This window comes from Ahaetulla prasina, chromosome 5 (assembly GCF_028640845.1).
Source record: "Ahaetulla prasina isolate Xishuangbanna chromosome 5, ASM2864084v1, whole genome shotgun sequence".
Classification (NCBI taxonomy): domain Eukaryota; kingdom Metazoa; phylum Chordata; class Lepidosauria; order Squamata; family Colubridae; genus Ahaetulla; species Ahaetulla prasina.
This window is the reverse complement of record NC_080543.1, coordinates 135,318,875-135,346,601: the sequence shown is the minus strand read 5'-3', so window position 1 is coordinate 135,346,601 and position 27,727 is coordinate 135,318,875. Positions and strand designations below refer to the sequence as shown.

At 44.8% G+C, this 27,727-nt stretch overlaps 1 protein-coding gene across 1 annotated transcript in view; it reads left to right on the top strand.

The window, feature by feature from the left end:
• OLFM4 (olfactomedin 4) overlaps positions 1-27,727 on the top strand; it is a 58,297-nt gene that overhangs the window by 12,820 nt on the left and 17,750 nt on the right. Inside the window, exons 4-5 of the mRNA XM_058186453.1 lie at positions 17,458-17,670; positions 19,714-19,867. Of these exons, the coding sequence (XP_058042436.1) occupies positions 17,458-17,670; positions 19,714-19,867 (367 nt within the window). The remainder of the gene's footprint in view (positions 1-17,457; positions 17,671-19,713; positions 19,868-27,727) is intronic.

Sequence of the window (27,727 nt, the reverse complement as noted above, 5' to 3'; positions counted from 1 at the left end):
TGAAAACATACTTTGACTCCTTCCATTGACACCCAACCTTTGGGTTGTTTTTCCAAAAGCTCATAAAATTAATTAATTAATATCTAAAGTTGCCCATCTCCACTGATGACTCTGGGGTGGCTTACAGGCTTCTCCGGAAAGTCTAATCCTAAATGTGTAGTTAAGAGTTAGCTCCCCGTGAATTTATCCGTGTTTGTTTCTGAGGACACAATTATGGAATTGCCCTATTAGAGGCTAGGAACCTGAAGATCAATCAGCTGGAACCAACAAACCAACAAACCAACAAACCAACGAACCAACAAACCCAAGAAATGGCAATACTAACATTTTATGTACCTGGCTAAAAACACTTGTTAGGTGAGGAAATGTTTTGGAGAGGTGGGTTAGAGACTGTGGATTTAGAATCCAAAGATAGGTTTTGCTTATGCAGGTAATCCTTGATTTACAACCACAATTAAGCCCCAAAGTTATGTTGCTGAGTGAGCCATTGGTTAAGGGAGTTGTACCCCATATTTTTACGGCTTTGCTGGCCCCATTTGTTAAGTGAATCGCTGCAGGTGTTAAGTTAGTAACCCAGTCGTTACGTGAACCTGCCTTGCCCCTTGACTTTGCTTGGCCGGAGGTCGCAAAAGGGGATCACATGACCCCAGGACACTGCAACCGTCATAAATATGAGTCGGTTGACAAGTGTCTCAGTTTTGATTATGTGGCCATGGGGATGTTGCAATGGTCATAAGTATAAAAAATGGTCATCAGTCGCTTTTTTCTAGCGACTGTTTCACTTTGAACAATCCCTAAACAAATTCTTGGGGCCTTGACTTACGACCACAATTGAGCTCAAAATTTCTGCGGTTAAGTGAGACATTTGTTCCCTGAGTCTTGTCCCTGTTTTACAACCTTTCTTTCCACTGTTGTTAAGTGAATCGCCGCAGCCGATCAGTTAGCAATCCGGTCGTTGAGTCAATCTGGCTTCCCCGCTGACTTGCCTTGTTCATAGTTTGCAAGGAAGGGGAGACAGCAATGGTCATAAGTAGGAAGCGGTTGCCGAGCCTCTGGATTTCGATCGCACGATCGTTGGGGAATGCTACAAAGGTCATAACTGTGAAAAACGGCCATCTCACTTTTTTCAGCGCTGTTGTAACTTTGAGCGGTCACTTTATGAACTATTGTTCTGCCTCTATTAACCTCAGGGGATCTGCTGTTATTTGATGTGCAGGCAACTTCTGGGAAAAAACCAAATGGAAAGCAGTCACAATCCTTGATTGTCTCTCTCCAATGAAAAGAGCAATATTCCTATTCCTCCCGCCTCCCCCTCCTCCTCTCCCTCTCCCTCTCCCTCTCCTCCTCCTCCTCCTCCTCTCCCTCTCCTTCTCCTCCTCCTCTTCCTCTTGTTCTCCTCCTCTTCTTGTTTTCCTTCTCCTCCTCTTCCTCCTCCTTCCTCTTCCTCTTCCACTCCTTCTCCTTTCTCTTCCTCTTCCTCTTCCTCTTCCTCTCCTTCTCCTTCTCCTCCTCTTCTCCTTCTCTCCTCCTCCTCCTCCTCCTTGTTCTTCCTCCTCCCTCTCCCTCTCCTCCTCCTCCTCTTCTTTTTCTCCTTCTCCTTCTCCTTTTCCTCCTCCTTCCTCTTCCTCTTCCACTCCTTCTCCTTTCTCTTTCTCTTCCTCTTCCTCTTCCTCTCCTTCTCCTTCTCCTCCTCTTCTTGTTCTCCTCCTCCTCCTTGTTCCTCCTCCTCCGTCTCCCTCTCCTCCTCCTCCTCCTCCTCCTCTTCTCCTTCTCCTTCTCCTTCTCCTTCTCCTTCTCCTTCTTCCTCTTCCTCTTCTTCTCCTTCTCCTTTCTCTTCCTCTCCTCTCTCCTTCTCCTTCTCCTTCTCCTTCTCCTTCCTCTCCTTCTCCTTCTCCTTCTCCTTCTCCTTCTTCCTCTTCCTCTTCTCCTTCTCCTTTCTCTTCCTCTCCTCCTTCTCCTTCTCCTTCTCCTTCTCCTTCTCCTTCTCCTTCTTCCTCTTCCTCTTCTACTCCTTCTCCTTTCTCTTCCTCTCCTTCTCCTTCTCCTTCTCCTTCTTCCTCTTCCTCTTCTACTCCTTCTCCTTTCTCTTCCTCTCCTCCTCCTCCTCCTCCTCCTCCTCCTCCTCCTCCTCCTCCTCCTCCTCCTCCTCCTCCTCCTCCTCCTCCTCCTCTTCCTCCTCCATATCCATCATTGGATGTTGGCGATCATGTTGGCAATCCTATTTTTATCAACAGCCGCTCAAGAAAGCGCTGCTGAGTTTTGTCCAAACCAGTCCTTTCCATTCTGAAGCCACAACGTTCTTCTTCTGCTCGGACATCGTTTGCCTTCAATCTTTCCCTGTGACATATCCCGTAGTTTTGGGTTTACCATGCTTCTAGCAGACGGGGGGGAGATTCTTAGCACCCATTTAAGGGTCGCCCGTACTCGGGGCCATTGTTAGGTTTTGGTGCCATTCACATGATTTTCCTGGGAAATACATTGCGCAGTAGTCTTCCCTTTGCTTTCTCTACCGCTGTGCACCTGCTGTTCAAGTGGCTTCCACCACACCGTGTGGTCTTCTTCTGAAGCCGTTCTGGCCAATGGGGTCTCCGCCTTCAGTTGATAGGGATGAGCCAGCTGCCACTCACCAGGCGTGTTGGTCCACAGGAGGGGTCTTTGATTCCCTCCAACCCACCATTACAGATAAAACCCATACTGGGTAGGGCCCCCAAAACCACCACCCAGGGGGTTTCAGGCTCCCCCTAGGACGGGGTCTCCAACCTTGTCAACTTTAAGACTTGTGGACTTCAACTCCCAGAATCCCTCAGCCAGCAAAGGTCCCAGAGTTCCTCAGCCAGCAAAGGTCCCAGAGTTCCTCAGCCAGCAAAGCAAAGCTGGCTGAGGAATTCTGGGAGTTGAAGTCCACAAGTCTTAAAGTTGACAAGCTTGGAGACCCCTGCCCTAGGAGAATATTCCTTTGCCTTTGCTAAAAAAAAATATTTTAAGGCAGGGTGGGAAAACAGACTTTCCACCATTCTCCCTGAAGCTGGGTAATGGTGAGACGGGTTTCCTAATGCCTTTTTAATTAAAACTAAGCTCCTTAGTTCGATGTTGTGCTGTTGTTGGCTCCGTGGAGATGGCCGTTGTTTTCTTTGCAAAAAAAAAAAAAAAAATTCAAGGAAGAAAACCCACCATAAATAATCCCCCCGGCTCTTCAATCTCCAGAAAACCTGGGGAGAGGAAGAAGGGGAGGGCCCCTTGCCCGCTTCCCAGAATATTTGAAATTGTCTGCTTGATGAAAAATATGCAGGGTTTCAATTAGGTGTCCGGGAGAAGTGGTTCGCCGGCTCCAGCAACCTGGCATCGGTGGCAATGAATGAAGTGTCCTTGAATTAATCAGAAGGAAAAGACAGAGCACTCAATTATAAATTCCCGGCCATAAATATTCATAATTTTCTCGCCTGGTATAATCAGAAAGACGTTTACCCATTTCGGAAAAAAAAAACCACAAACACACACATACACACACACACGCACACATACAAGAAGGAAGAGGCTGCAGGAGTTGAAGACTCCTGGATCCCTAATTGAAAGGCTGCATATTTTTCATCAAAATATGTAAATGAGACTGGTTTTGATCCATACGCCGGAAGCAACGAGATCAGTGGTGGCATTCAGCCAGTTTGGACCAGTTCGGGCAAACTGGTAGCAGTGATCGAGGGAGGGGGCACCCACCTGCCCTGGCGCTATGCCATCCTATTTAGCCATATTTTCAAGGCCAGGAGCATGCGCGAAAGATGCGCGTTTGAGCAAAGCACGTGCACGGAAGACCCGCATGCGAAGAACTGGTGGTAGACATATGTCAAACCAGTGGTGGATTCAATTTTTTTTACTACCAGTTCTGTGGGTGTGGCTTGGTGGGTCTCATGTCCCACTCCCACTCCGACGAACAAGTCAAGGAAGTCTGTCACAAACTTGGCAACGAAGCCTCTGCAGCTTGCCAAGTGCCTTCGAGGTTTATCAGGGCAGGCAGGAGTCCAAGTTGTGACTTCAGCGATAGAGTCTGATATCAGCAAACAAGCTAAGACATTGCTTGACTCAAGTTTGGAATGCCAAAAGCAGGTCCTTTATATAGGCTGTAGGGTGTGGCTCCATGACTCAGCATTTATCCAGGCCTGCCCCACCCTTCCTTCTGCTGGCGTTGCCTCTCAGATCTCTGGAAGTGAGGGTCCTCCCACTCTCAATTGTCTTCAGCTGGATCTGCTGTCAGCTTCTGGGAAAGGGAGGGCTCAGAGGGAGTAGGGCCGAGTGATTCCAGCACCTGGCTGGCTTCCTGCTCTGAAGTCTGAGCCAAAGGAACACACGCTGTATGAGTGAGGTTTATCGGGCTTGTCCTTTCACTCCTGGAATCCTCTCCGGGCATGGGGCCAGGGCCGGGGGCTGGAGGCATGACAGGCCATTCATCTTCATTATCAGACTTGGAGTCTGATAAAAGGCCCGGTTGGAGACGGGAGGGGCCCAGCTGAAGAGAGGAGGGAGGACAAGTCACAACAGTGAGCATGACATGGCTTGGTGGGCGTGGCAGGGGAAGGATACTGTAAAATCTCCATTCCCACCCCACTCCCGGGTGACTGCAAAATCCCCATTTCCTCCTGATCAGCTGGGACTCGGGAGGCACAGAATAGATGGAGGCGGGGTCAATCAGAATTTTTACTACTGGTTCTCTGAACTATTCAAAAATTCCACTACCAGTTCTCCAGAACTGGTCAGAAATGAAACCCACCTCTGTGTGAAACCCACCTCTGGACGGGATGCGTGTGTGACAGAGGGTGACATCCTGATTTTTGGGGGTAACTATGCCTCTGCCATAGACTCCCTCACACACAGTTGTTAGTCATGCATCCTTGCTTGCATTATGCGGCAGGAAATGGCCTTGATGGCATAGAACGGCATTCAGACACGAGCGCATTGAATTCGGAGGTGAATTGTATTACTTAGGAAGGAAGTGAATGGCGCCGACGTGGGAACCAGCTTCGCAAGGTGATTTATGAGCTTATCTAGGATCTTCAAATCAAAACCATAGCCCATGGTACTTCCTGTTTAGTCAATGGCTGCCCTGGCCATTCGTTTTCCCAAGAGTGCCTTCAAGAATAAAGAGAACATTCTATTTTGCAATATATCTCGGATAGATCTTCCTTTATAAATCAAGAGCGGAGTGAGTATGGGCCTGGAATCAGATTCAGAGTCATTTTACTAAAACTGTAACTTTATTTCAGGAATAGGAATGGGGTGACCAAAGACCATATGTCCTCTCCTTCTGCTATCCCCAGAGGTCAGAATCAGAATAAGGATGGAAGGGACCTTGAAGGTCTTCTAGTCCAGCCCTCTGCTCAAGAGGACATCCTATCCTCTCCTTCTGCTATCGCCAGAGGTCAAAATAGGGATGGAAGGGACCTTGGAGGTCTTCTAGTCCAGCCCTCTGCTCAAGAGGACACCCTATCCTCTCCTTCTGCTATCGCCAGAGGTCAAAATAGATGGAAGGGACCTTGGAGGTCTTCTAGTCCAGCCCTCTGCTCAAGGGGACACCCTATCCTCTCCTTCTGCTATCCCAGAGGTCAAAATAGAGATGGAAGGGACCTTGGAGGTCTTCTAGTCCAGCCCCCTGCTCAAGAGGACACCCTATCCTTTCCTTCTGCTATCGCCAGAGGTCAAAATAGGGATGGAAGGGACCTTGGAGGTCTTCTAGTCCAGCCCCCTGCTCAAATAGGAGACCTTAGACCATTTCAGACAAGTGGCTGTCCAGTCTTTTCTTACAAAACCTCCAGTGATGAAGCACCCACAATTTCTGGTAGCAAGCAGTTCCACCGGTTAATTGTCTTCACTGTTAGGAAGTTTCTCCTTAATTCCAAGTTGCTTCTTTCTTTGGTTAGTTTCCATCCATTGTTTCTTATTTTGCCTTCTGGTGCTTTGGAGAATAAATTGACCCCGCTCTTCTTTGTGGCGGCCTCCAGTACTTACTGGAATACTACTATCAGGTGGTCATATGCAGAGGCAGAAAAAAACGGTATTTCCCAACCAAATTCGATATCAACAATCTTCTAATTATTTGAACAAAGCCATCAAACAGGCCACAAAAAATAAGGTGGTATCATCCAAGCTTATATAAATCGCATACAGGTAGTTCTCGATATATGACCATTCGTTTAGTGACTGAAGTTTCAGTGGCACTGAAAAAAGTGACTCGCGACCGTTTTTCACACTTACGACAGTTGCAGCATCCCCAGGGTCATGTGATCAAAATCCAGACGCTTGGCAACTGGCATGTACTTATGACGGTGTCTCGGGGTCACGTGATCCCCTTTTGCCACCTTCCGACAAGCCAAGTCAATGGGGGAATCCAAATTCACGTAACAACTATGTTACCAGCTTAATAACGGTAGTGATTCACTTAACAACAGTGGCAGGAAAGATCATAAAATGGGGCAAAACCCACTTACCGTATTTTTCGGAGTATAAGGCGCACCTTTCCCCCCCCAAAAGAAGGTGAAAATCTGGGTGCATTTTATACTCTGAATGTAGCCCCTCCCAGCTTCTCAAACGGAGGTTTCACAGGCTGAAAAAAGCATCAGAAACGAAGCTTCAGAAAAGAATCCCCCAAACAGAGCTTCAGAAAAAAAGCCTCCAAACAGAGCTTCAGAAAAGAATCCCCCAAATAGAGCTTCAGAAAAAAAGCCTCCAAACAGAGCTTCAGAAAACAACCCCCCAAACAGAGCTTCAGAAAAAAGCCTCCAAACAGAGCTTCAGAAAAGAATCCCCCAAACAGAGCTTTAGAAAAAAAGCCTCCAAACAGAGCTTCAGAAAAAAAGCCTCCAGAAAAGAATCCCCCAAACAGAGCTTCAGAAAAAAAGCCCCCAAAAGAGTTTCAGAAAAGAATCCCCCAAACAGAGCTTCAGAAAAGAATCCCCCAAACAGAGCTTCAGAAAAAAAGCCCCCAAACAGAGCTTCAGAAAAAAAGCCCCCAAAAGAGCTTCAGAAAAGAATCCCCCAAACAGAGCTTCAGAAAAAAAGCCCCCAAACAGAGCTTCAGAAAAGAATCCCCCAAACAGAGCTTCAGAAAAAAAGCCCCCAAACAGAGCTTCAGAAAAGAATCAAACAGAGCTTCAGAAAAGAACCCCCAAAACAGGGCTCCAGAAAAAAAGCCCCCAAACAGAGCTTCAGAAAAAAAGCCCCCAAACAGAGCTTCAGAAAAGAAGCCCCCAAACAGAGCTTCAGAAAAGAATCCCCCAAACAAAGCTTCAGAGGCTTTTTTTCTGAAGCTGTTTTGGAGGCTTTCAGAGGCAGAAAAAACAGTTTTTTTCTAAAACGGAGTTTCAGAAGTTTCAGAGGCAGAAAAAAAAATCAAAAGAAGAAGAAGAAGAAGAAGAAGAAGAAGAAGAAGAAGAAGAAGAAGAAGAAGAAGAAGAAGAAGAAGAAGAAGAAGAAGGCACAGAGCTCACAATCAAGGAACCTGTTGCTAAAATTCACCTTTGGGAATAGCTGATTGGGGGTATTCCGGGAGACCGATCCACCTGCCAATCAACTTTTTTCTTATTTTCCTCCCCCAAAACTAAGGTGCGTCTTATAGTCTGAAAAATACGGTAATAACTGTCTTACTTCGCAATGGAAATTTTGGATTTCGAGCGCTACCTGTATAACACGATAAATGATACAATTGTATAATGCTATTATTCTGCATAGATGTAGTTAGGGAATGCGTTTTCTCAGTGGATGGGAATTTTCAGAAGTTGCATCAGTGAAAACAAGCTTATCCCCCACCCTTTTTTTTTCAGCCAGCTTTTGCTTAAATGGACTGGGCCATTGCTTAAGTGATAATAGAATAGAATAGAATGAGAAGAGAAGAGAAGAAAAGAGAAGAGAAGAGAAGAGAAGAGAAGAGAAGAGAAGAGAAGAGAAGAGAAGAGAAGAGAAGAGAATAACATAAGAGAATAGAATAGAACAGAATAGAATAGAATAGAATAGAATAGAATGAGAAGAGAAGAGAAGAGAAGAGAAGAGAAGAGAAGAGAAGAGAATTCTTTATGGCCAAATGTGATTGGACACACAAGGAATTTATCTTCCGTGCATAAGCTCTCAGTGTACATAAAAATGTCATTAAGAATCATAAGACACAACACTTAGCGATAGTCATAGGTTACTAAACTAGCAATCAAATCATACCAGGGAACAAATAAAACAATATAAATCGTAGTGATACAAGCAACAAGGTTATAGTCATAAGTGGGAGGAGATAGGTAATAGGAAGGATGAGAAGAAGAAGAATAGTAATACAGTCTCAGTAAATTGCTGGACAATGTTGTGGGAATTAGTTGTTAAACAGAGTGATGGCATTTGGGAAGAAACTGTTCTTGTGTCTAGTTGTTCTGATGTGCAGTGCTCTGTAGCATCGTTTTGAGGGTAGGAGTTGAAACAATTTATGTCCAGGATGCGAGGAGTCTATAAATATTTTCACAGCCCTCTTTTTGGCTCGTGCAAGTATACAGGTCCTCAATGGAAGGGAGGCTGGTAGTAATTGTTTTTTCTGCAGTTCTAATGATCCTCTGAAGTCTGTGTGTGTCTTGTTGGGTTGCAGAGCCAAACCAGACAGTGATAGAAGTGCAGCTGACAGACTCAATCATTCCTCTGTAGAACTGAATGAAAAAATATATATATATAGCTTTGTTGCTTTGCAAATCTGTTGGGGCTGTTTGGGCCAGTGGTGTGGCAAACAACACCAGAACGATGCGTTATCCAATGTGAACTGATCAGGGAAATGCATTCGGTTGCTTTGCTACGGTAGCGTCAAAGAGAATGATTTAGTTTTGACATTTTTTTTTTAATATGGAGAGTGGGGGGGAAAAACAACAGCCAAGAGAATTTTTCAGGGTTGCTCATTGTATCTCAGGGTTAAGACCATTCGGGAGTGGTGTTTAATGCATATTTCTTCTGAATGAACACACCGTTCGAGCCGCTCTTTGCCAGAATCGAGTGATTGATGTCTTTCATAAATGCATCGCTCTTCCTGAAAATCGCTCGGAGACAAAAGAACGTGAGGACACGGCTTTTATCCAAAGGGGTGCGTGTCTTTTCAACCGTCACAGCACAGCCACCACGTGCTGTGTTCTTACAACTTGTCCTATATTGCTTTTGTAATCCCTCACTGGAGTCCCTTTCGCTGAGATTTTGCTTAATGCTATTTGTTATCTTGACACGGCCATCCATTAAAATGCTTCAATTTCTAGGGTTTGATTCTGTGCTCGGAATCGCTTAGAAGGGAAGTAAACCTAACTTGAAATTTTGGGCTTAGAAAATGTAGAACTACTCCGCCTTTGGTCTGACCTAAGCATAATACATAAAATCATCTGCTACAATGTCCTACCTGTCAATGACTACTTCAGCTTCAACCACATCAATACATGAGCACACAATAGATACAAACTTAAAGTGAACTGCTCCAAACTCGAATGCAGAAAATATGACTTCAGTAACAGAGTGGTCAATGCCTGGAATGCACTACCTGACTCTGTGGTCTCATCCCCAAACACCCAAAATTTTAACCTTAGACTGTCTACCGTTGACCTCACCCCATTTCCTAAGAGGTCTGTAAGGGGCGTGCATAAGAGCACCAGCATGCCTACCGTCCCTGTCCTAATGTTCCCTTTAACTGAATTCATTTTATGTATTCAATTCATGCTTATACTTATATATATTATCTAATACGTACTCGACAAATAAATACATAAATAAAATAAATAAATAAACTGCAAAGTAGAAAGAAACAGACTTTAGCTTTTAAAGTAGATACCCAGATGAGATTTTAAGCATGAAGAATCAGGATCCCATGCTGACTTTTTTTTTTTTATTTGCATTTATATCCCGCCCTTCTCCGAAGACTCAGGGCGGCTTACACTATGTTAGCAATAGTCTTCATTCTATTTGTATATTTATATACAAAGTCAACTTATTGCCCCCAACAATCTGGGTCCTCATTTTACCTACCTTATAAAGGATGGAAGGCTGAGTCAACCTTGGGCCTGGTGGGACTAGAACCTGCAGTAATTGCAGGCAGCTGCTGTTAATAACAGACTGCATTAGCAGTCTGAGCCACAGAGGACTGTGTGAAGAATCTTCCTATGAAGATTGATTCTATATGCATGAATCTAGTCAACTAAGGGTCAGCTTTAAATTGGCACAAGATACGAGTTAAGGGAATTCAAGAGGAGTTTGACTTGGACCATTTGTGGGAACGTAACGACTCCAAGCTGATTACTCGCTTGACTCTGCCTCCTCCAAACTCTGCCTGCTCTTCTCCTATATGAGGTTTACTCATGGCACAAAAGCAGGTGTGGGCTTGTATCTCCGTGTGCAGGGAAAAAGTGACCTAGGAAGTGTGATGGCGATAGGGTTTGGATTTTCCATTTGTTCAGATTTTTCTGTTTTTATTGGTAGAAGGTTGTAGGGGTCCTGGGTGCTCTCTGAACTTGCTTGTTTTCTTGCAGATGTTTCATGACCCAACTAGGTAACATTATCAGTGCTAGAAGGGAATTGGGTTTAGAGGAAGGAAGAGGAGGAAGGCTGTGGAGTCCTTGGTGCTCTAGGAGCTTGGTTGGTTTCTTCCAGATGCTTCATTACCCAACTAGGGAACATCATCACTGCTAGAACAGAGTGGGGTTTACAGGGAGGAGGAGGAAGATGATGATGAGGAGGAGGAGGAGGAGGAGGAGGAAGAGGAGGAGGAGGAGGAGGAGGAACAGGAGAACTATGGGGTCCTTGGTGCTCTCTGACCTTGCTTGTTTTCTTGCAGATGTTTCATTACCCAACTAGGTAACAGCATCAGTGCTAGAAGGGAGTTGGGTTTGTGGAGGAGGAGGAGGAGGAGGAGGAGGAGGAGGAGGACTATGGAGTCCTTGGTACTCTGAGTTTGTTTGTTTTCTTGCAGGCGTTTCATTACCCAACTATGTAACATCATCAGTGCTGGTAAGGAGTGGGGCTCATTGTCAGTTTATATTCTTGTGTCCTGCCCTGTTGATGAGGCTGATCTTAGAGGTTCTTCGATTGCGCTGTTTGCTGTCGACTTCTTTGGCAGTTTCTTGATTGAGGAATTGTTTGCTTCTTGATTGTTGCTCCGATGTTCATCTTGGAGATGATTGCTGATGAAGAAGCACTCAGATCTTTTTGTTCCCTTTCGGGCTAGTTGATTGTCTCAAGGTTTTCCTAGCATTTTTTTGATGTGGGTTTCTTCCCCTTCAATATACCGGTGGTCCTCAACTTACGACCACAACTGAGCCCAACATTTCTGTGGTTAAGTGAGCCATTTGTCAAGGGCCTCGTTTTACGACCTGTCCTGCCTCCGTTGTAAAGGGAATCACGGCGGTTGATAAGTTAGTAACCCGGTTGTTAAGTGGATCTGGCTTGCCCCATCTCCAAAGGGGATCACCGTGACTTTGAGACACAGCGACGGTCGTAAATATGAGTCCATTGGAGTTCTGATCACATGATCGTGGGGATGCTGGTAAGGTTGCAAGTATGAAAAATGGTCATTTTTTTCTGTGCTGTCGTAACTTTGAACAGTCACTACTGTGTTTCCCTGAAAATAAGACCCTGTCTTATATTTTTTTGAACCCCGAAATAAACACTTGGCCTTATTTTCAGGGAGGTCTTATTATTTTGGGGCGCATGGAGGAAACCAGAGGAAATGGGAGGGACTGGCTGCATATGCATTTAAATATTTTTGGGGAGGGTATTGTGTCTCGCTCGCTTTCCCCGCAGCCGGGCCCCTCTTATCTCCTTCCGGACGCTGAGGAATGTCCTGGCATGCCTCCAGGCCCCAGCCCTGGCACCCTGCCCAGACAGGCCGAACAAGACGAAGGGCCTGACGTGCCTCCAGCCCCCAGCCCTGGCTCCATGCCCAGGCAAACGGAGCAACTAGACCCCTCCCCCTCCCCACAGCCTGTGAGCCTGAGGAAGGTCAATTACCAACAGCTGGAGCTTGGAGCGATCCTCGCTTCAGGAGAATTGATAGGCGGCGGCAGCAGAAGGAAGGGAGGGGCAGGCCTGGATAAGTGCTGAGTCATGGAGCCACACCCCATGGCCTATATAAAGGATCTGCTTTCTGGCATTCTCTGAGTCAGGCAAAGTCTACCTTGGATTGCTGAAGTCACTTCCTGGTCTCCTGCCTGCCTTGAGAACTCTGATAGGACTTTGGCAGAGCTGCAGAGGCACGCCTGATACGGACTTCCCCGACCCGGCCGTCAGCGGAGGAGTGGGACACAACAGAGGGCTTATTTTCAGGGTGGGTTATTTTAGTGCAGCGGTCACCAACTGGTGGTCCTTGGATCACTGGTGGTCCATGAGAAAATTTTGGTGGTCCACCGAAAAAATATTTCCATTTTTTATATTGCACTAAATCAGGGGTCCTCAAACCACGGCCCCTGGGCCAGATACGTGCAATGAACGTTTGTGTTGCTGCAGAGAGTCTCCCCCTCTGGGGTCTTTTTGTGGGGGTTGGAGGGAGACAGAAATTCCGACTTGGGGTCTGCTTCAGCCTCCTGGTGCGGGGCTTTGGACGAAGGCTGAAGGGAAGCCCCGCTGCTGGCGAAGAGCCGGAGGGCCTCGTTCCAGTGGGACTGCATCATGGCCTGGAACTGGCTGACCATCTCAGCCCGCTGAGCCTCCAGGCGCCGGTACCTGGCCTTGCACTCCCGCAGGCCTTCCCTCTGCTTGGAAAGCCAATGCTTGTAGTCCTCAGTGAGGTGGTTTTGGTGAGCCTCCTTCTCAGGCAGATCCCATTTGGACTAAGCCAGCTGTTTTGCCAACTCTTTTTCATGGTCACTGCTTAGCTCCAACAATTGCTTCCTGTTGGGGCCCTAAGGAGCCCGGGCGGGCAGGCAGGTGAGGAGTGGCTGGGAGGGGAGGAGCGAGTAGAGTCCGGGGAGGCACCTCTTGATGTGAGTGACATCGAATTGGCCACGCCCACCCAGTCACATGATCACCTAGCTATGATCACCCAGCCGGTCATTTTTATTTATTTATTTATTTATTTATTTATTTATTTATTTATTTATTTATTTATTTATTTATTTATTTATTTATTTTATTTGCATTTATATCCCGCCCTTCTCCGAAGACTCAGGGCAGCTTACACTATGTCAAGCAATAGTCTTCATCCATTTGTATATTATATACAAAGTCAACTTGTATTGCCCTCCCCAACAATCTGGGTCCTCATTTTACCTACCTTATAAAGGATGGAAGGCTGAGTCAACCTTGGGCCTGGTGGGGTTTGAACCTGCAGTAATTGCAAGCAGCTGTGTTAATAACAGACTGTCTTAGCAGCCTGAGCCACCAGAGGCCCATCTTCAGACAGTGTTTCATTCATTCAGTCATCCATCCATCCATCCATCCATCCTCTGGTGGCTCAACAGGCTAATGCAGTCTGTTATTAACAGCAGCATTGACTTTGTATATAATATACAAATGGATGAAGACTATTGCTTGACATAGTGTAAGCCGCCCTGAGTCTTCGGAGAAGGGCGGGATATAAATGCAAATAAAAAAGAAAAAGAACAGAAAAAGACACTTCTCAGAGTAGGCAGATCATATTAGTGGTCCACAGGATTTAAAATTATGCATTTAGTGGTCCCTGAAGTCCGAAAGGTTGGTGAACCCTGTTTTAGTGCATGCATTCAAAAGCCCAGTTGGGCTTATTATCAGAGGATGTCTTATTTTAGGGGAAACAGGGTAAATGAACTGTTTTAAGTCAAGTACTACCTGCATCAAGAACCTACTGAGCCAAGATTTGTTGGAGTCACCGGAGGGAATTTGACACTGGGAAGTGATCTACATCTTCATTAATTCACACAAAGTGGTTCGTTTGTTTTTGGCTTCGGGTGACGGGTCAGTGAATGAACAGGGGTTTAATCTTAGGATACTAAATGTCACTTTGGTTTCCATTGGCTTCTTTGGTTGCAACTGTGGCTTGGGGTGAGTTCGTTGGTGTCCACAGGAGGTCAGGGAGTTAAAATGTGAGCTGTGACCAAGCAATGAAAGTACCAAAAAAAGGAAGAAGAAGAAGGAGGAGGAGGAGGAGGAGGAGGAGGAGGAGGAGGAGGAGGAGGATGGGGAGGGGGAGGGGGAGGAGGAGGAGGAAAATCTTGCATTATGGTGTCAAAATGCACATTTCTCATAGTCCTGAAGGTGCTTTTTTCAAGAGGCAACTGGACTTTCTGGTTTTTCTTTGAAGACGTTTCGCTTCTCATCCGAGAAGCTTCTTCAGTGCTTCAGACAGGGGTGGGATTCAGGCGGTTCGGGCAAACTGGTATTTGTGACCCCGGCGCTATGCTGTCCTATTTAGCTGCGTTTTTAAAGCCACATGCATGTGTGCAAGCATGCACGTGAGCAAAGCGAATGTGCAGAAGGCTGCACACATGCACAGAAGGGGCGCATACATTTTCAGTGCTGGGGCGAACCGGTTGTTAATTCATGTGCCACCCCCCCTCTGGCTTTAGGTGTTCTGAAGCTTCTTCAGAACTGAAGAAGCCTCTCGGATGAGAAGCAAAATGTCTTCAAAGAAAAACCAGAAAGTCCAGTTGCCTCTTGGAAAAGCACCTTTGGGAAAATATGACCTGAATGATGGAGAATCTCCATAGACACATTTATCACAGTGAAACATTCTGAGTACTGGTGAACTCCTACTGGTGAATTATAAATGAAGATATATGGTTGTTTCTCCTTTTCTGGCTTATTTCTGGTTTGTTGTGGAACACTGCCAAAGTTCCTGGCCAATGCTTAGAGATGCAAGACTACAGCAATTGAAAGGAGGAAGTAGACAGTGGTGGTGAGATTCGAGTAATTAACAACTGGTTCTCTGCCCTTATAATTTCTTTGAACAAGTTTGCCAAACTGCTCAGAAAGTTAACCAGTTCTCCCGAAGTGGTGCGAACTGGCTGAATCCCACCACTGGAAGTAGAGCTGAAGTTGGCTTAACAAACCAGGATTATTTTATATCCCTGCAAATTTCAGCTTAGGTTGTTTCTGCTTTGTTCAACAACAAAGCCTTTTTAAAAAAATAAATAAACCATACAATTAACTACGTTTGTGAATTCAGAAAGTTCAGTAAGAAAGCGGAAGAAGGAATTACCACAAATTTATGATAAGAGTAGAATCAAAATTTGATTCATTCGATAAAATCTGAAACACGTGTTATTTAAAAATACAAAATAATTATGAAAGACTATAGCACCGGATGACCTGAATTTACTTTTAGGGATGAGGTAAGGATTAAGGACACTTAATTTTACTTTCTATTGCTAGTTTCAGGTCATATAGAAAACATGGACAGCTCTACCTAGTCAGGTTTAGTTTTGTTGCCAGAATTTTGCAACCAGCAATCCCTAAATTTATTTCTAAATTTCTGGAAGCTTTCAAAAACTGGCTAGCAATTTATCAATTGAACTGAAATGGTATAGGGCGGGGGGGGGGTCAAACTCGATTTCATTGAGGGACACATCAGGATTGTGTTTGACCTCAGGGGGGCTGGGGGGAGGGGCGGCATGGCCAGGGGGCATGGCCATCTCGACATCATTCATGTCAGGGGCACCCGTGGGGGACTGAGCACTCTGCCAGCGAAAATGGGCTCCCGAGCTCCGTTTCAGGCTGAGACAGCCTCTGTCGTGTCCCACTCCCCCTCCGACGACCGGGTCTAGGAAGTCCATATCAAACGTGGCAATGAAGCCTCTGCAGCTTGTCAAAGTCCTTCGAGGTTTATCAGGGCAGGCAGGAGTCCAAGTTGTAACTTCAGCGATAGAGTCCAATATCAGCAAACTAGATGAGACTTTGCTTGACTCAAGGTTGGAATACCAAAAGCAGGTCCTTTATATAGGCTGTGGGGTGTGGCTCCATGACTCAGCATTTATCCAGGCCTGCCCCTCTCTTCCTTCTGCTGGCATCGCCTCTCGGATCTCCCACCCTGACTTGTCTTCAGCTGGATCTGCTGTCGGTAATTCTAGCACATCCTGCTCACACGCTGTACGAGTGACGTTTATCAGGTTTGTTTGTTCATTCCTGACATCCTGTCGGGGCATAGGGCCAGGGCCGGGGGCTGGAGGCATGACAGGCCGTTCATCTTCATTATCAGACTCGGAGTCTGATAACAGGCCCAGGTGTAGACGGGAGGGGCCCGGCTGAGGAGAGGAGGGAGGACGAGGCACAACAGCCTCCTGCAATCCCTTGCCAGCAAAAATGGACCTTGGGAGGGCTTGTATTCATCCTTCTTGAGCTCTGTTTTCATTGGCAGAAGCATCGCTGTTTCCAGGACAGACCCAAAGCACTGGAAACAGCAAAGGACCAGCCTGCAGCGCCTCTGCCAGCAAAAACGAAACTTCGGTGGCCTGCGTCCGCCCCGCCGGGCTCCATTTTTGGTTGCAATGGCCTCCTGAACCCCTCTGCCAGCAAAAACAGACCTCGGGGAGGGGCACCCATTCTTGCTGGCGGACAGCTGCAGGAGGCCGTCTCAGCTGAAAATGGGGCCTGGGAGGGTGTGTGTGCCGGGCCACCACAGATGCCTCAGACATGAATGACATCAAGCTGGCCACACCCACCTGGCCATACCTTCTCCCCCCCCACCCCGGCTTCCCGAAGTCAGACACAAACCTGATGTGGCCCTCAATGAAATTGAGTTTGACATCCATGGCGTAGAAGAAGCTGGCCCTCTGTGGAACTGAAAATAGATTTGGCTGTCATGCCAGCCAGTTTCTGAGCCTGGACTACAGGTATCTATTATTCAGTTCCTCCTCTCAGCCAGGAGAAGCTCTTGAACCAGCTGTGCTTTGGGTGGCTCCTTTGATCCATTGCACAATGGTGTACCTGATGCTCACCCTCCTTCAGGCTGCATGTCAAGCTGTTGACCCGAAAGTGGTGGAGATGCAGAGCTGTAGATTTCGTGGCCAATTGCCTGTGTGTAATCCATCGTGACATCATTACGCAGAGTTAGTTCTTCCCAAAAGCTCCAGTCCTTTTTTTTTTTTTTTGCATTGAGTTGGAAATAATTCCGAGAGGATTTCATCCGATTAACTTAAAAGAAGAAGAAGAAATAAAACACAGGATAATAAAAAAAAAAATCTGTGACATTTTGCTGCATTTTTTGTAGTCTTTGGTTACAAAAAGCGGGAAGAATGTTTCTGATAAATGATAACGCTTCCCCACCCACCGTATTCTACAGATTATTCACTTTATCGGGGGTCTTTCATCTGTAATCGTAGCTCTGAGTTTTAGTCTATAAATAAAGACAGCGTTAGATAAGCTTCTGGGCTCAGTGGCTGCCATCGTATTTTGATCTCGGTGAGATGCCGAAGAGATGACTTTGCAAAAACTTTTAACTTCTAAAAAAGTATCTTCGAGGCGTCGACTCAAATGGGGATGCCTTTCTTTTTTACCTATTCACAGGTGAGGGAGTACACCAAATTAATTGCGCTCTATGAAGCCAAGGTTCTAAATTTAACCATCAAGATCGAACATATGGAGAAGACCAGCGTCTCTTACACGGCGTTGGATTTCGAATTGATCAGACTGGAAATCGCGGAGATGGAGAGGCTAATTGTTCAGCTGAAGGCATCGCTTACTGGAAGCAACGTGTTGGTGGAGCAGTTGTATGTCGAGGTAAAAATCTTTCCTTGGGCTTCTCTTTTAATTCGTTTGGGCCTCCCGTGTCTCTGATGGGATTGCCTGTCGCTTCTGAAACAAAAACCGAATAGAATAGAATAGAATAGAATAGAATAGAATAGAATAGAATAGAATAGAATAGAATAGAATTTTTATTGGCCAAGTGTGATTGGACACACAAGGAATTTGTCTTGGTGCAAATGCTCTCAATGTACATAAAAAGAAAAAATACCTTCATCAAGGTACAACATTTACAACACTAATGCTGGTCATAGGGTACAAATTTAACACTTAATGATACAACACTTAATGATGATCAGAGGGTACAAATAAGCAATCAGGAACACTCAATATCAATATAAATCATAAGGATTACCAGCAACAAAGTTACAGTCATACAGTCATAAGTGGAAGGAGATGGGTGATGGGAACGATGAGAAGATTAATAGTAGTGCAGATTTAGTAAATAGTTTGACAGTGTTGAGGGAATTATTTGTTTAGCAGAGTGATGGCCTTCGGGAAAAAACTGTTCTTGTGTCTAGTTGTTCTGGTGTGCAGTGCTCTATAGCGTCATTTTGAGGGTAGGAGTTGAAACAGTTTATGTCCTGGATGTGAGGGATCGGAAGTTAGGCTGTAATTCTTTCATTTCATTCACAAAGATTGGAAGTCCTACCTGGGCAATAGTGGACGCTAAAGAGAAGAGTAAAAATAAACAAGACAACGGGAACGAATTAAAAACGGTGCCACATTTTGGTACCGAGAAGTTCTCTGAGGATGGGATCCGGTGCAAATCTGAAAGCTCAGAAGAGTAAACCTTTGGTTCCCAGTGACTGACCCTCATTAGATCCTGCAACATTATTCAGGGACAGACTGTAAAGATTCTCAGTCATCCACGTCCTGGTTGTCCCAACGATGCTTTTGTCAAGAGTCAACTGGACTTTCTTGTTTTTTCTTGAAGATCAGGCAACTCAGCTGGGATCTTCAGAGCCTTTTAGAAGCATTTTTTTTTTTTGGCCAAAGAGGTTTAGAAAAAATGCTTTTAAAAGTAAAAAAAAAAAGTTGGCCACGCCCACCCAGTCACATTTACACCACCACCACCAAGCCACGCCCACAGAACCGGTAGTAACAAATTTTACATTTCACCACTGCCATAAAGCCTTTTTGATTATGGGGAGTCTTGGACTTACGACCACAATTGAGCCCCAAATGTATGCTGCCAAGTGAGAGAAATTTAGTAAGTGAGTTTTGCCCCGTTTTTTTTTTTTTTGGTGACGTTTCTCGCCACACTTGTTCAGCGAATCGCTGCTCTTGTTAAATTTGTAACACCGTCATTAAGCGAATCCGACTTCCCCCAATTGGCTTTGCTCAGCAGAAGGTCACAAAAGGGGGAAATCACGTGTCCCAGGGAGACTGCAACCGTCATAAGGATGAGCCAGTTGTCAAGCATCAAATCACATGACCGTGGGAATGTTGCAATGGTCGTAACTGTGAATCGCCGGTCAAAAGTCACTTTTTCCAGCACTGTTGTAACTTCGAACGATCAGTAAATGAATTGCTGTTAAGTCGAAGTTCTTACCTGTACTGATCCTTTTTTTATTATTATTTGAATTTATATCCCGCCCTTCTCCCAAGACTCAGGGCGGCTTACAGTGTGTTAAGCAATAGTCTTCATCCATTTGTATATTATATACAAAGTCAACTTTTATTGCCCCCAACAATCTGGGTCCTCATTTTACCTACCTTATAAAGGATGGAAGGCTGAGTCAACCTTGGGCCTGGTGGGACTTGAACTTACAGTAATTGCAAGCAGCTGAGGCCCTGCTTAGCTTCTTCAAGACCAGCCAAGGGGACTTAGCTGGTGATATCTACCACCTGATCATGGCAGATAAGAGAACAGTTCAATAAATAATAAACACAACGATTTGCAAAAACAAAAAACAAAAAAAACCAACAACAACAACGAAAGGAGCCTCTTTCAGAAGCTGCCAAACATCTGAAACCTTGAAAATAATCCAAATCCACCGTTTTCGTTTTACCCAGATTAGGAATTTGAGCGTCATGGTGAATGACCTGGAACTGTTGGATAAGAATAACATCCTTGCAGTTCGCCGGGAAGTCGCCGCTCTGCGGGCTAAGTTGCAAGAATGCGAACAGGATCGAAACAAGACCGTCCAACATCCCTACTTCCCACCTGGTAAGCAGCTTTTAAATTTGCTGAAATGGAAATTTGCGGAGCAGGGAGTGGAACCAGGACGGGAAGTTGGCCTGGGCTCCTTGCTCAGAATGCCTGGTAAAAAAATCAACAAAGGATAGTTTCCTAAAACCATATTTAAGGATCTGGGTTATGATCTTGTCCCTAAACCCATCGATTCAAGCCATGGTCTTCTCCCGGTTGTCCTGAAGGAATTGAGAAAAAAGAACATTAAAGATCAGAATAGAATAACAGAGTTGGAAAGGATCTTGAAGGTCTTCCAGTCTAACCCCCCGCTCAAGCAGGAAACCCTATACCCTTGATGGCGAACCTATGGCATCGCGTGCCACAGGTGGCACGCATAGCCATATCAGTGGGCACGCGAGCTCAGCTTCTAATTTTCGGTCCTTCTGGGCCCACCAGAAGTAGGGAAATAGGCTGTTTCCTGCCTCTGGAGGGCCTGGGTAGTGGTGGGGAAGGCCTGTTTTTCTCTCTCTCACCTGGCTCCAGAGCCTCTCTATGAGTCTGGGGAGGGCGAAAATGGCTTTCCCACCCAACTAGACCCTCTGGAGACCAGAAACAGCCTGTTTCCCAACTTCTAGTTGGACAGGAAGTGACTTTATGCTGTCCCCAACCTCCAGAGCCTCTCTAGGATTCTCTGGAGGCTGGGGACAGCAAAACAGTCACTTCCTGCTCAGCCAGAAGTTGGGAAACGGGCCTTTTTTGGCCTCTGGATGGCCTCCAGGGATGATGGTGGGGAACGCCATTTTCACCCTCCCCAGACTCAGAGAGAGGCTCTGGAGCCAGGTGTGAGAGAAAAACGGTCCTATCGGGCCATCGCCTGTCAAGAGGGGGGTGGGTCATGCATGCATGTATGGGGGTGGGCCACATAGAATTATGGGTGTGGGCACATGCATGCGCGACCCCGCCCCCGGCCCGCCCTTCCTGGCACACAATGGCAAAAAGTTTAGCCGTCACTGCCCTATACCATTTCAGACAGATGGTTGTCCAATCCAGTGGTGGGTCGCTCCCGGTTCAGACCGGTTCTATAGAACCGGTAGTAAAACTGTTGGGAGGCTTCGCCCACTGACCCGAATGTCATCAAAAGTGATCTGCGCATGCTCAGAACCTTCTGCGCATGTTCAGAAGATCGCACACAGGCACGATGCGAACCGGTGGTCAAGGTAAGTAGAACACACCCCTGGTCCAATCTCTTTTTAAAAACCTACGTTGATGGAGCACCCACAACTTCTGGACCAGAGATGGTATTCATTTTACTTTGCAAATGTGAATGTGCATGTGTGCATGTGCCTGGCCTCAAAAACATGCCTAAATAGGATGGCATAGAGCTGTTGCAGGTGGGCAGGCTCACCTGTGATTTCTACTACCAGTTCGGGCAAACCGGTCTGAACCAGCTGAATACCACTTCTGTTCTGAACGCAAGTTGTTCCACTGATTAATTGTTCTCATTGGCAAAAAATTCCTCCTTAGTTCTAGGTTGCTTCTCTCCTTGATTAGTTTCCATCCGTTGTTTCTTGTCCTGCCTTCAGGTGCTTTGGAGAATAGCTTGACTCCCTCTTCTTTGTGGCAGCCCCTGAGATATTGGAACACTGCTATCATGTCACCCCTAGTCCTTCTTTTTGTCAAGCTAGACAAACCCAATCAATTGATTTGATTGAACAGCGCCTCCTCCAGTCTGTCTGCTTTTTGGCATGCTGAAATTCAGAATTTGGTGCTAACGTGGTCCTTGGTTATAATGATTGGCAATTGGCAAGGTGTTTGCAAGTGGCCAGATTGAAGTTGCCTATGGGTAGCTTTAAGGTGTAAGGGATGCGGTGGCTCAGTGGCTAAGATGCTGAGCTTGTCGATCAAAAGGTCTGCAGTTTGAATCCCTAGTGCCGCATAATGGGGTGAGCTCCTGTAACTTGTCCCAGCTTCTGCCAACCTAGCAGTTTGAAAGCACATAAAAATGCAAGTAGAAAAATAGGGACCACCTTTGTTGGGAAGGGAACAGTGTTCCGTGCGCCTTTGGCATTGAGCCATGCCGGCCACATGACCACAGAGATGTCTTCCGACAGCGCTGGCTCTTCGGCTTTGAAACGGAGATGAGCACCGCCCCCTAGAGTCGGGAACGACTGGCAAGTATGTGCGAGGGGAACCTTTACCTTTACTTTACTATGGGTGACTTTGTAAATTGAATGAATCAATTAATAAGCACTAAAGAAAGAAATCTCAACAAAATCCAAAGCGTAGATTAGAATCAAGAAAAAGAATAAAACGGACATGCCCCTGACGTCAGAAAATAATCTGGCATAAAAGCCATTTAAAAACGGCTGAATAAACAAATATAGCCGGTGCTAAATTGAAACATTTGATTTCTCCTGGGCTGAAAATTTTGAAGTTATATATGGGCCTCCTGACACTAATAGCTATTGACAGGCTATTTCCTTTATGAATTCGTTTCATCTGCTTTTAAAGCTATTAAAGTCAGCTATTACTTCTCCTTCTGGAAGCAAATACTGTAATTCAAGCAATAGGCTGTGTGATAAAGTAGCTCCTTTTGTCTTTCCCGAATCAACAACCATTTAGCAACGTTGGATGACCCGCGATGTTGCTATTATGACAAAAGAATAATAAAAAGAATCCTTCATCTATTTTTTTGCTCCTCCCCGACACGATGCATAATTTTATACATCTCTATCAAGTCGTCCCTTTAGATGAGTTGTTTGTTTTTTTCTTCTTCTCAGCTTGAAAGTGCCACTGGTTCTAACCCTGGGGAATTGTTCCAAGTTATTCATCATTTTGATGGTCCTTTTATGAATCTCTTAACGCATCTTCTCCAACCCTACAATGGTTTCTCAGAGATAGGAACGGTGCAGAATTCTGAGCGTGTAACACATGGTAATCACACGCTCAAGAACTCTATCTGGCAGCTTTCCACAAATGCAGATTCAATACATGGGAAGTTACTGTAGCTACATAAGAAAGAACTGATTGACCATGTCGTGTCCCCCTCCCCCTCCGACGACCGGGTCAAGGAAGTCCGTATCAAACGTAGCAGCGAAGCCTCTGCAGCTTTGCCAAATTCCTTCGAGGTTTATCAAGGGCAGGCAGGAGTCCAAGTTGTGAGTTCAGTGATAGAATCCGATAGCAGCAAACTAGATGAGACTTTGTTTGACTCAAGGTTGGAATGCCAAAAGCAAGTCCTTTATATAGGCTGTGGGGTGTCACACCATGACTCAGCATTTATCCAGGCCTGCCCCTCCCTTCCTTCTGCTGGCATTGCCTCTCAGATCTCCAGAAGCGAGGATCCTCCTACTTTGAATTCTCTTCAGCTGGATCTGCTGTCAGTAATTCCAGCACGTGGCTGGCTTCCTTCTCACACACTGTAGGAGTGAAGTTTACCAGGCTTTTCTGTTCACTCCTGACATCCTCTCCGGGCATGGGGCCAGGGCTGGGGGCTGGAGGCATGACAGGCCGTTCATCTTCATTATCAGACTCGGAGTCTGATAACAGGCCTGGGTGGAGATGGGAGGGGCTCGGCTGAGGAGAGGAGGAAGGACGAGGCATAACAGACCAGTTGATTGTATCCCACCAAGTCCCATGTTGACTTTCAGGGGCAACAGAGATAGATTTTAATCCAGATCTATTTCTAGCCTGGCCTTTCAGGTCTTCCAAAGATTGAAAAGGATTCATTTGCAGAATCGATTCCTGTTATCACAACTAGGAGATAAATGAATCTACGCAGATTCTCAGTCACGGTTGTCCCCAGCATGTTTTTTCAAGAGGCGACTGGACTTCCTTTGCTTTTCTTGAAGATGTTTCGCTTTTCATCCAAGAAGCTTCTTCAGCTCTGACTGAATGATGGAGAATGGATGGATCTCAAAAGAGTACTAACGACCAGATGACTCCAAGGAATATAAATCCTTCCATTCCCCACCGTCCAGTCAGAACTGAAGAAGCTTCTCAGATGAGAAGCAAAACGTCTTCAAAGAAAAACAAGGAAAGTCCAGTTACCACATTGTGGGCCAGCCCCAGCCCTGTGGGTCTTGAGTTTGACATCCCTGCTCTAGTGGGTCGGGTGGCTGTGACTGCCAAGAGATGGTCCCTCAGATCAGGGGTCTCCAACCTTGGTCCCTTTAAGACTTGTGGACTTCAATTCCCAGAGTCCCTCAGCCAGCAAAGCTGGCTGAGGAACTGGGAGTTGAAGTCCACAAGTCTTAAAGGGACCAAGGTTGGAGACCCCTGCCTCAGATAACTTGGCCCCAAGCCATGAAGACCTTTAAAGGTCTTCTCAATTGGGTCAGTGCATTTCATGTTCCTGGCTCACCAGGACTCATGGAGAACATGTTAACTCAATGTTGAAGAAGCGGCAATTTGGTGTCACAAATTACTGATTTCCCCTCTGTCTATTCTTTGATGTAGCTAATTAATGAGTATTTTTTTTAAAAAGCACTTGCTTTAATACAGATCTTTGGAGGAACATCCTATAATATTTGTGAGATTCTTGGTGCTCTCTGAGCTTGGTTGTTTCGATGTAGATGTTTCATTACCCAACTAATCGGTCATCAATTCTGGAAGGTTTTTTTTTTTTTAAAGTACTGGTGATGTTACCCAATTGGGCAATAAAATGTCTGTGAGAAAACAACCAAGTTCAGAGACACTAAGGACCAAGTTTCATTACCCAACCAATCAGTCATCAGTGCTAGAAGCTTTTAGCACTGATGATGATGCCCAGTTGGGTAATGAAACTTCTGCAAGAAAACCGTCAAACTCAGAGAGCACCAAGGACCCAACAATTCAATTCTGAGTGACAAACATTCTCTTCTTTAGGTCCTATTATATCTCTCCATTGTGAGAATGCCTTCCAGTTACCCATAATTGACTTCAGCATTCATTGGAGATTTATCAAAAATCTTGGAGGTGCAGAAAAACAGGTCACTCCTATGCATCTTTGTTGAACATCTCAAAGAGCCATAGGTTTATCCCAAAGGTGCCTTTTTCAAGAGGCAACTGGACTTTTTTTTTCTTTGAAGATGTTTTGCTTCTCATCCAAGAAGCTTCTTCAGCTCTGAGAAGCTTCTTCAGCTTCTTGGATGAGAAGCGAAACCTCTTCAAAGAAAAACCAGACAGTCCAGTTGCCTCTTGAAAAAGCACCTTTGGGACAACCATAAACTGGATGATGGAGAATCTCCATAGACATTCCTTTGAAGATGTTTTGCTTCTTATCCAAGAAGCTTCTTCAGCTCTGAGAAGCTTCTTCAGCTTCTAGGATGAGAAGCGAAACATCATCAAAGAAAAACCGGACAGTCCAGTTGCCTCTTGAAGAAGCACTTTTGAGACAACTATGATCTGGATGATGGAGACTCTCCATAGACATTTAGCCATATGTTTACTTTTCAGCAAAGAAATGAATCCTGGAAGAAAGTGGGGGCTGTAGAAATCATTTTAGTAAAAAAAATCTCACATAATCCCAAGAGCCAGCTCGGGAAGATATATTAGCTTCTGCATGAGAAGATGTAAATCGTCTGTGTCTTCCATCCACCTTCTGCGCAACCACCCTCTTGATTATTTATATATTTTATTAGATTTATACGTCTTCCCATCTCCGATACTTGACTCTGGGTGGCTAACAATATTAAGAATAATAAAAGCATAAAAACACATACACAGCAGGCAGGATAAAAAATATATAAATAGAATAGAATAGAATAGAATAGAACAGAATAGAATAGAATAGAATAGAATATTGGAATGAATAGAATAGAATAGAATAGAATAGAATAGAATAGAATAGAATAGAATAGAATAGAATGGAATATGGAGTGGAGTGGAGTGGAGTGGAATGGAATGGAATGGAAAAGAATAGAATAGAATAGAATAGAATGTATTGGAATGAAGAATAGAATGGAATAGAATAGAATAGAATAGAATAGAATATTGGAATGAAGAATAGAATAGAATAGAATAGAATAGAATAGAATAGAATAGAATAGAATATTGGAATGAAGAATAGAATAGAATGGAATGGAATGGAATGGAATGGAATGGAATAGAATAGAATGGAATGGAATGGAATGGAATAGAATAGAATAGAATAGAATAGAATGTATTGGAATGAAGAATAGAATGGAATGGAATGGAATGGAATAGAATAGAATAGAATAGAATAGAATAGAATAGAAAAGAATATTGGAATGAAGAATAGAATAGAATAGAATATTGGAATGAAGAATAGAATAGAATAGAATAGAATAGAATGGAATGGAATGGAATGGAATGGAATGGAATAGAATGTATTGGAATGAAGAATAGAATGGAATGGAATGGAATGGAATAGAAATAGAAATAGAATAGAATAGAATAGAATAGAATAGAATAGAATAGAATAGAATAGAATATTGGAATGAATAGAATAGAATAGAATAGAATAGAATAGAATAGAATAGAATAGAATAGAATAGAATATGGAGTGGAGTGGAGTGGAATGGAATGGAAAAGAATAGAATTGAATTCTTTATTGGCCAAGTGTGATTGGGCACACAAGGAATTTGTCTTGGTGCATATGCTCTCAGTGTACATAAAAAGACAAGATACCTTCATCAAGGTACAACATTTACAACACAAATGATGGTCATAGGGTACAATTTAACACCTAATGATACAACACTTAATGATAATCACAGGGCACAAATAAGCAATCAGGAACAATCAATATCAATATAAATCACAAGGATTACCAGCAACAAAGTTAAAGTTAAAACCATCAATCCCTCTGCACAAGTAAGGCGACTGGCTTCGTCACATAACTGGGTCCCAGGCTTGAACACAGAGCCATGTCTTAGGCCTCATGGAGGCCTCATGGAAGGGCAACGGGATGGAGCCAGATTCATTTCCTGAGGGATGGTAATCCAGATATCAGCAGAAAAGGCTCTTGTTTTGGGTCCCGCTAACCAATGTTCCTTAAAGGCCTTGGAGGATGCCCCTTCTACATGGGTAGAAACAACCATAGAGAGAAGGACTCTGTTGTGACCCAGGCCCAGGTAGGTAATAGGAGACTCAGTCAGTGTAAAAACAAACAAACCTCCAGTGTTGGAGCATTCACAACATCTGGAAGCAAATTGTTCCACGGATTAATTGTTCTAACTGTCAAGAACTTTCTCCTTAGTTCTAAGTTCCTTCTCTCCTTGATTGGTTTCCATCCATTGCTACTTGTCCTGCCTTCAGGTGCTTTGGAAAATAGGTTGGCCCCCTCTTCTTTGTGGCAACCCCTCAAATATTGGACATGATAGCAATCATGTCTCCCCTAGTTCTTCTTTTCTCTAGACTAGACAAACCCAATTCCTGCAACCGTTCTTCATGTGTTTTAACCTCCAGTTCCTTAATCGTCTTTGTTGCTCTTCTCTGCACTCTTTCTAGAGTCTCAACATCTTTTTTTACTTCTTTGAATTGTTCTATGCTGTGGCTGATGTGGGCTTTGATGGTGTCCAGCCATTGCATTCTGGCTGTCTCTTTTGCTCTTCTCTGCAATGTTTCTAAAAGTCTCAACATCTTTTTTATACCGTGGCGACCAAAACTGGATGCGTGGTATTCCAAGCGTGGTCTTAGCAAGACATATGATATGAACCGGATCCTAGATTTATTCCCTTATGCCTATAAAAGAGAGGTCTTTTTGAAGGAATTGCCTGATAAAGGAATATTTCTCTGGAATCCAAAAGTCATCTGCCACATTTTTCTCTCCAAGGACTTCAGATCTTTTACTAGCAGAAAAAAAGAGAAAAGAAATGGGGGGTAGAGACCTTTTCTTTTTTCAAACACAGCTATAAACCACTTGTTTTCTAGGTGATCGTTTTATTTTCTCTT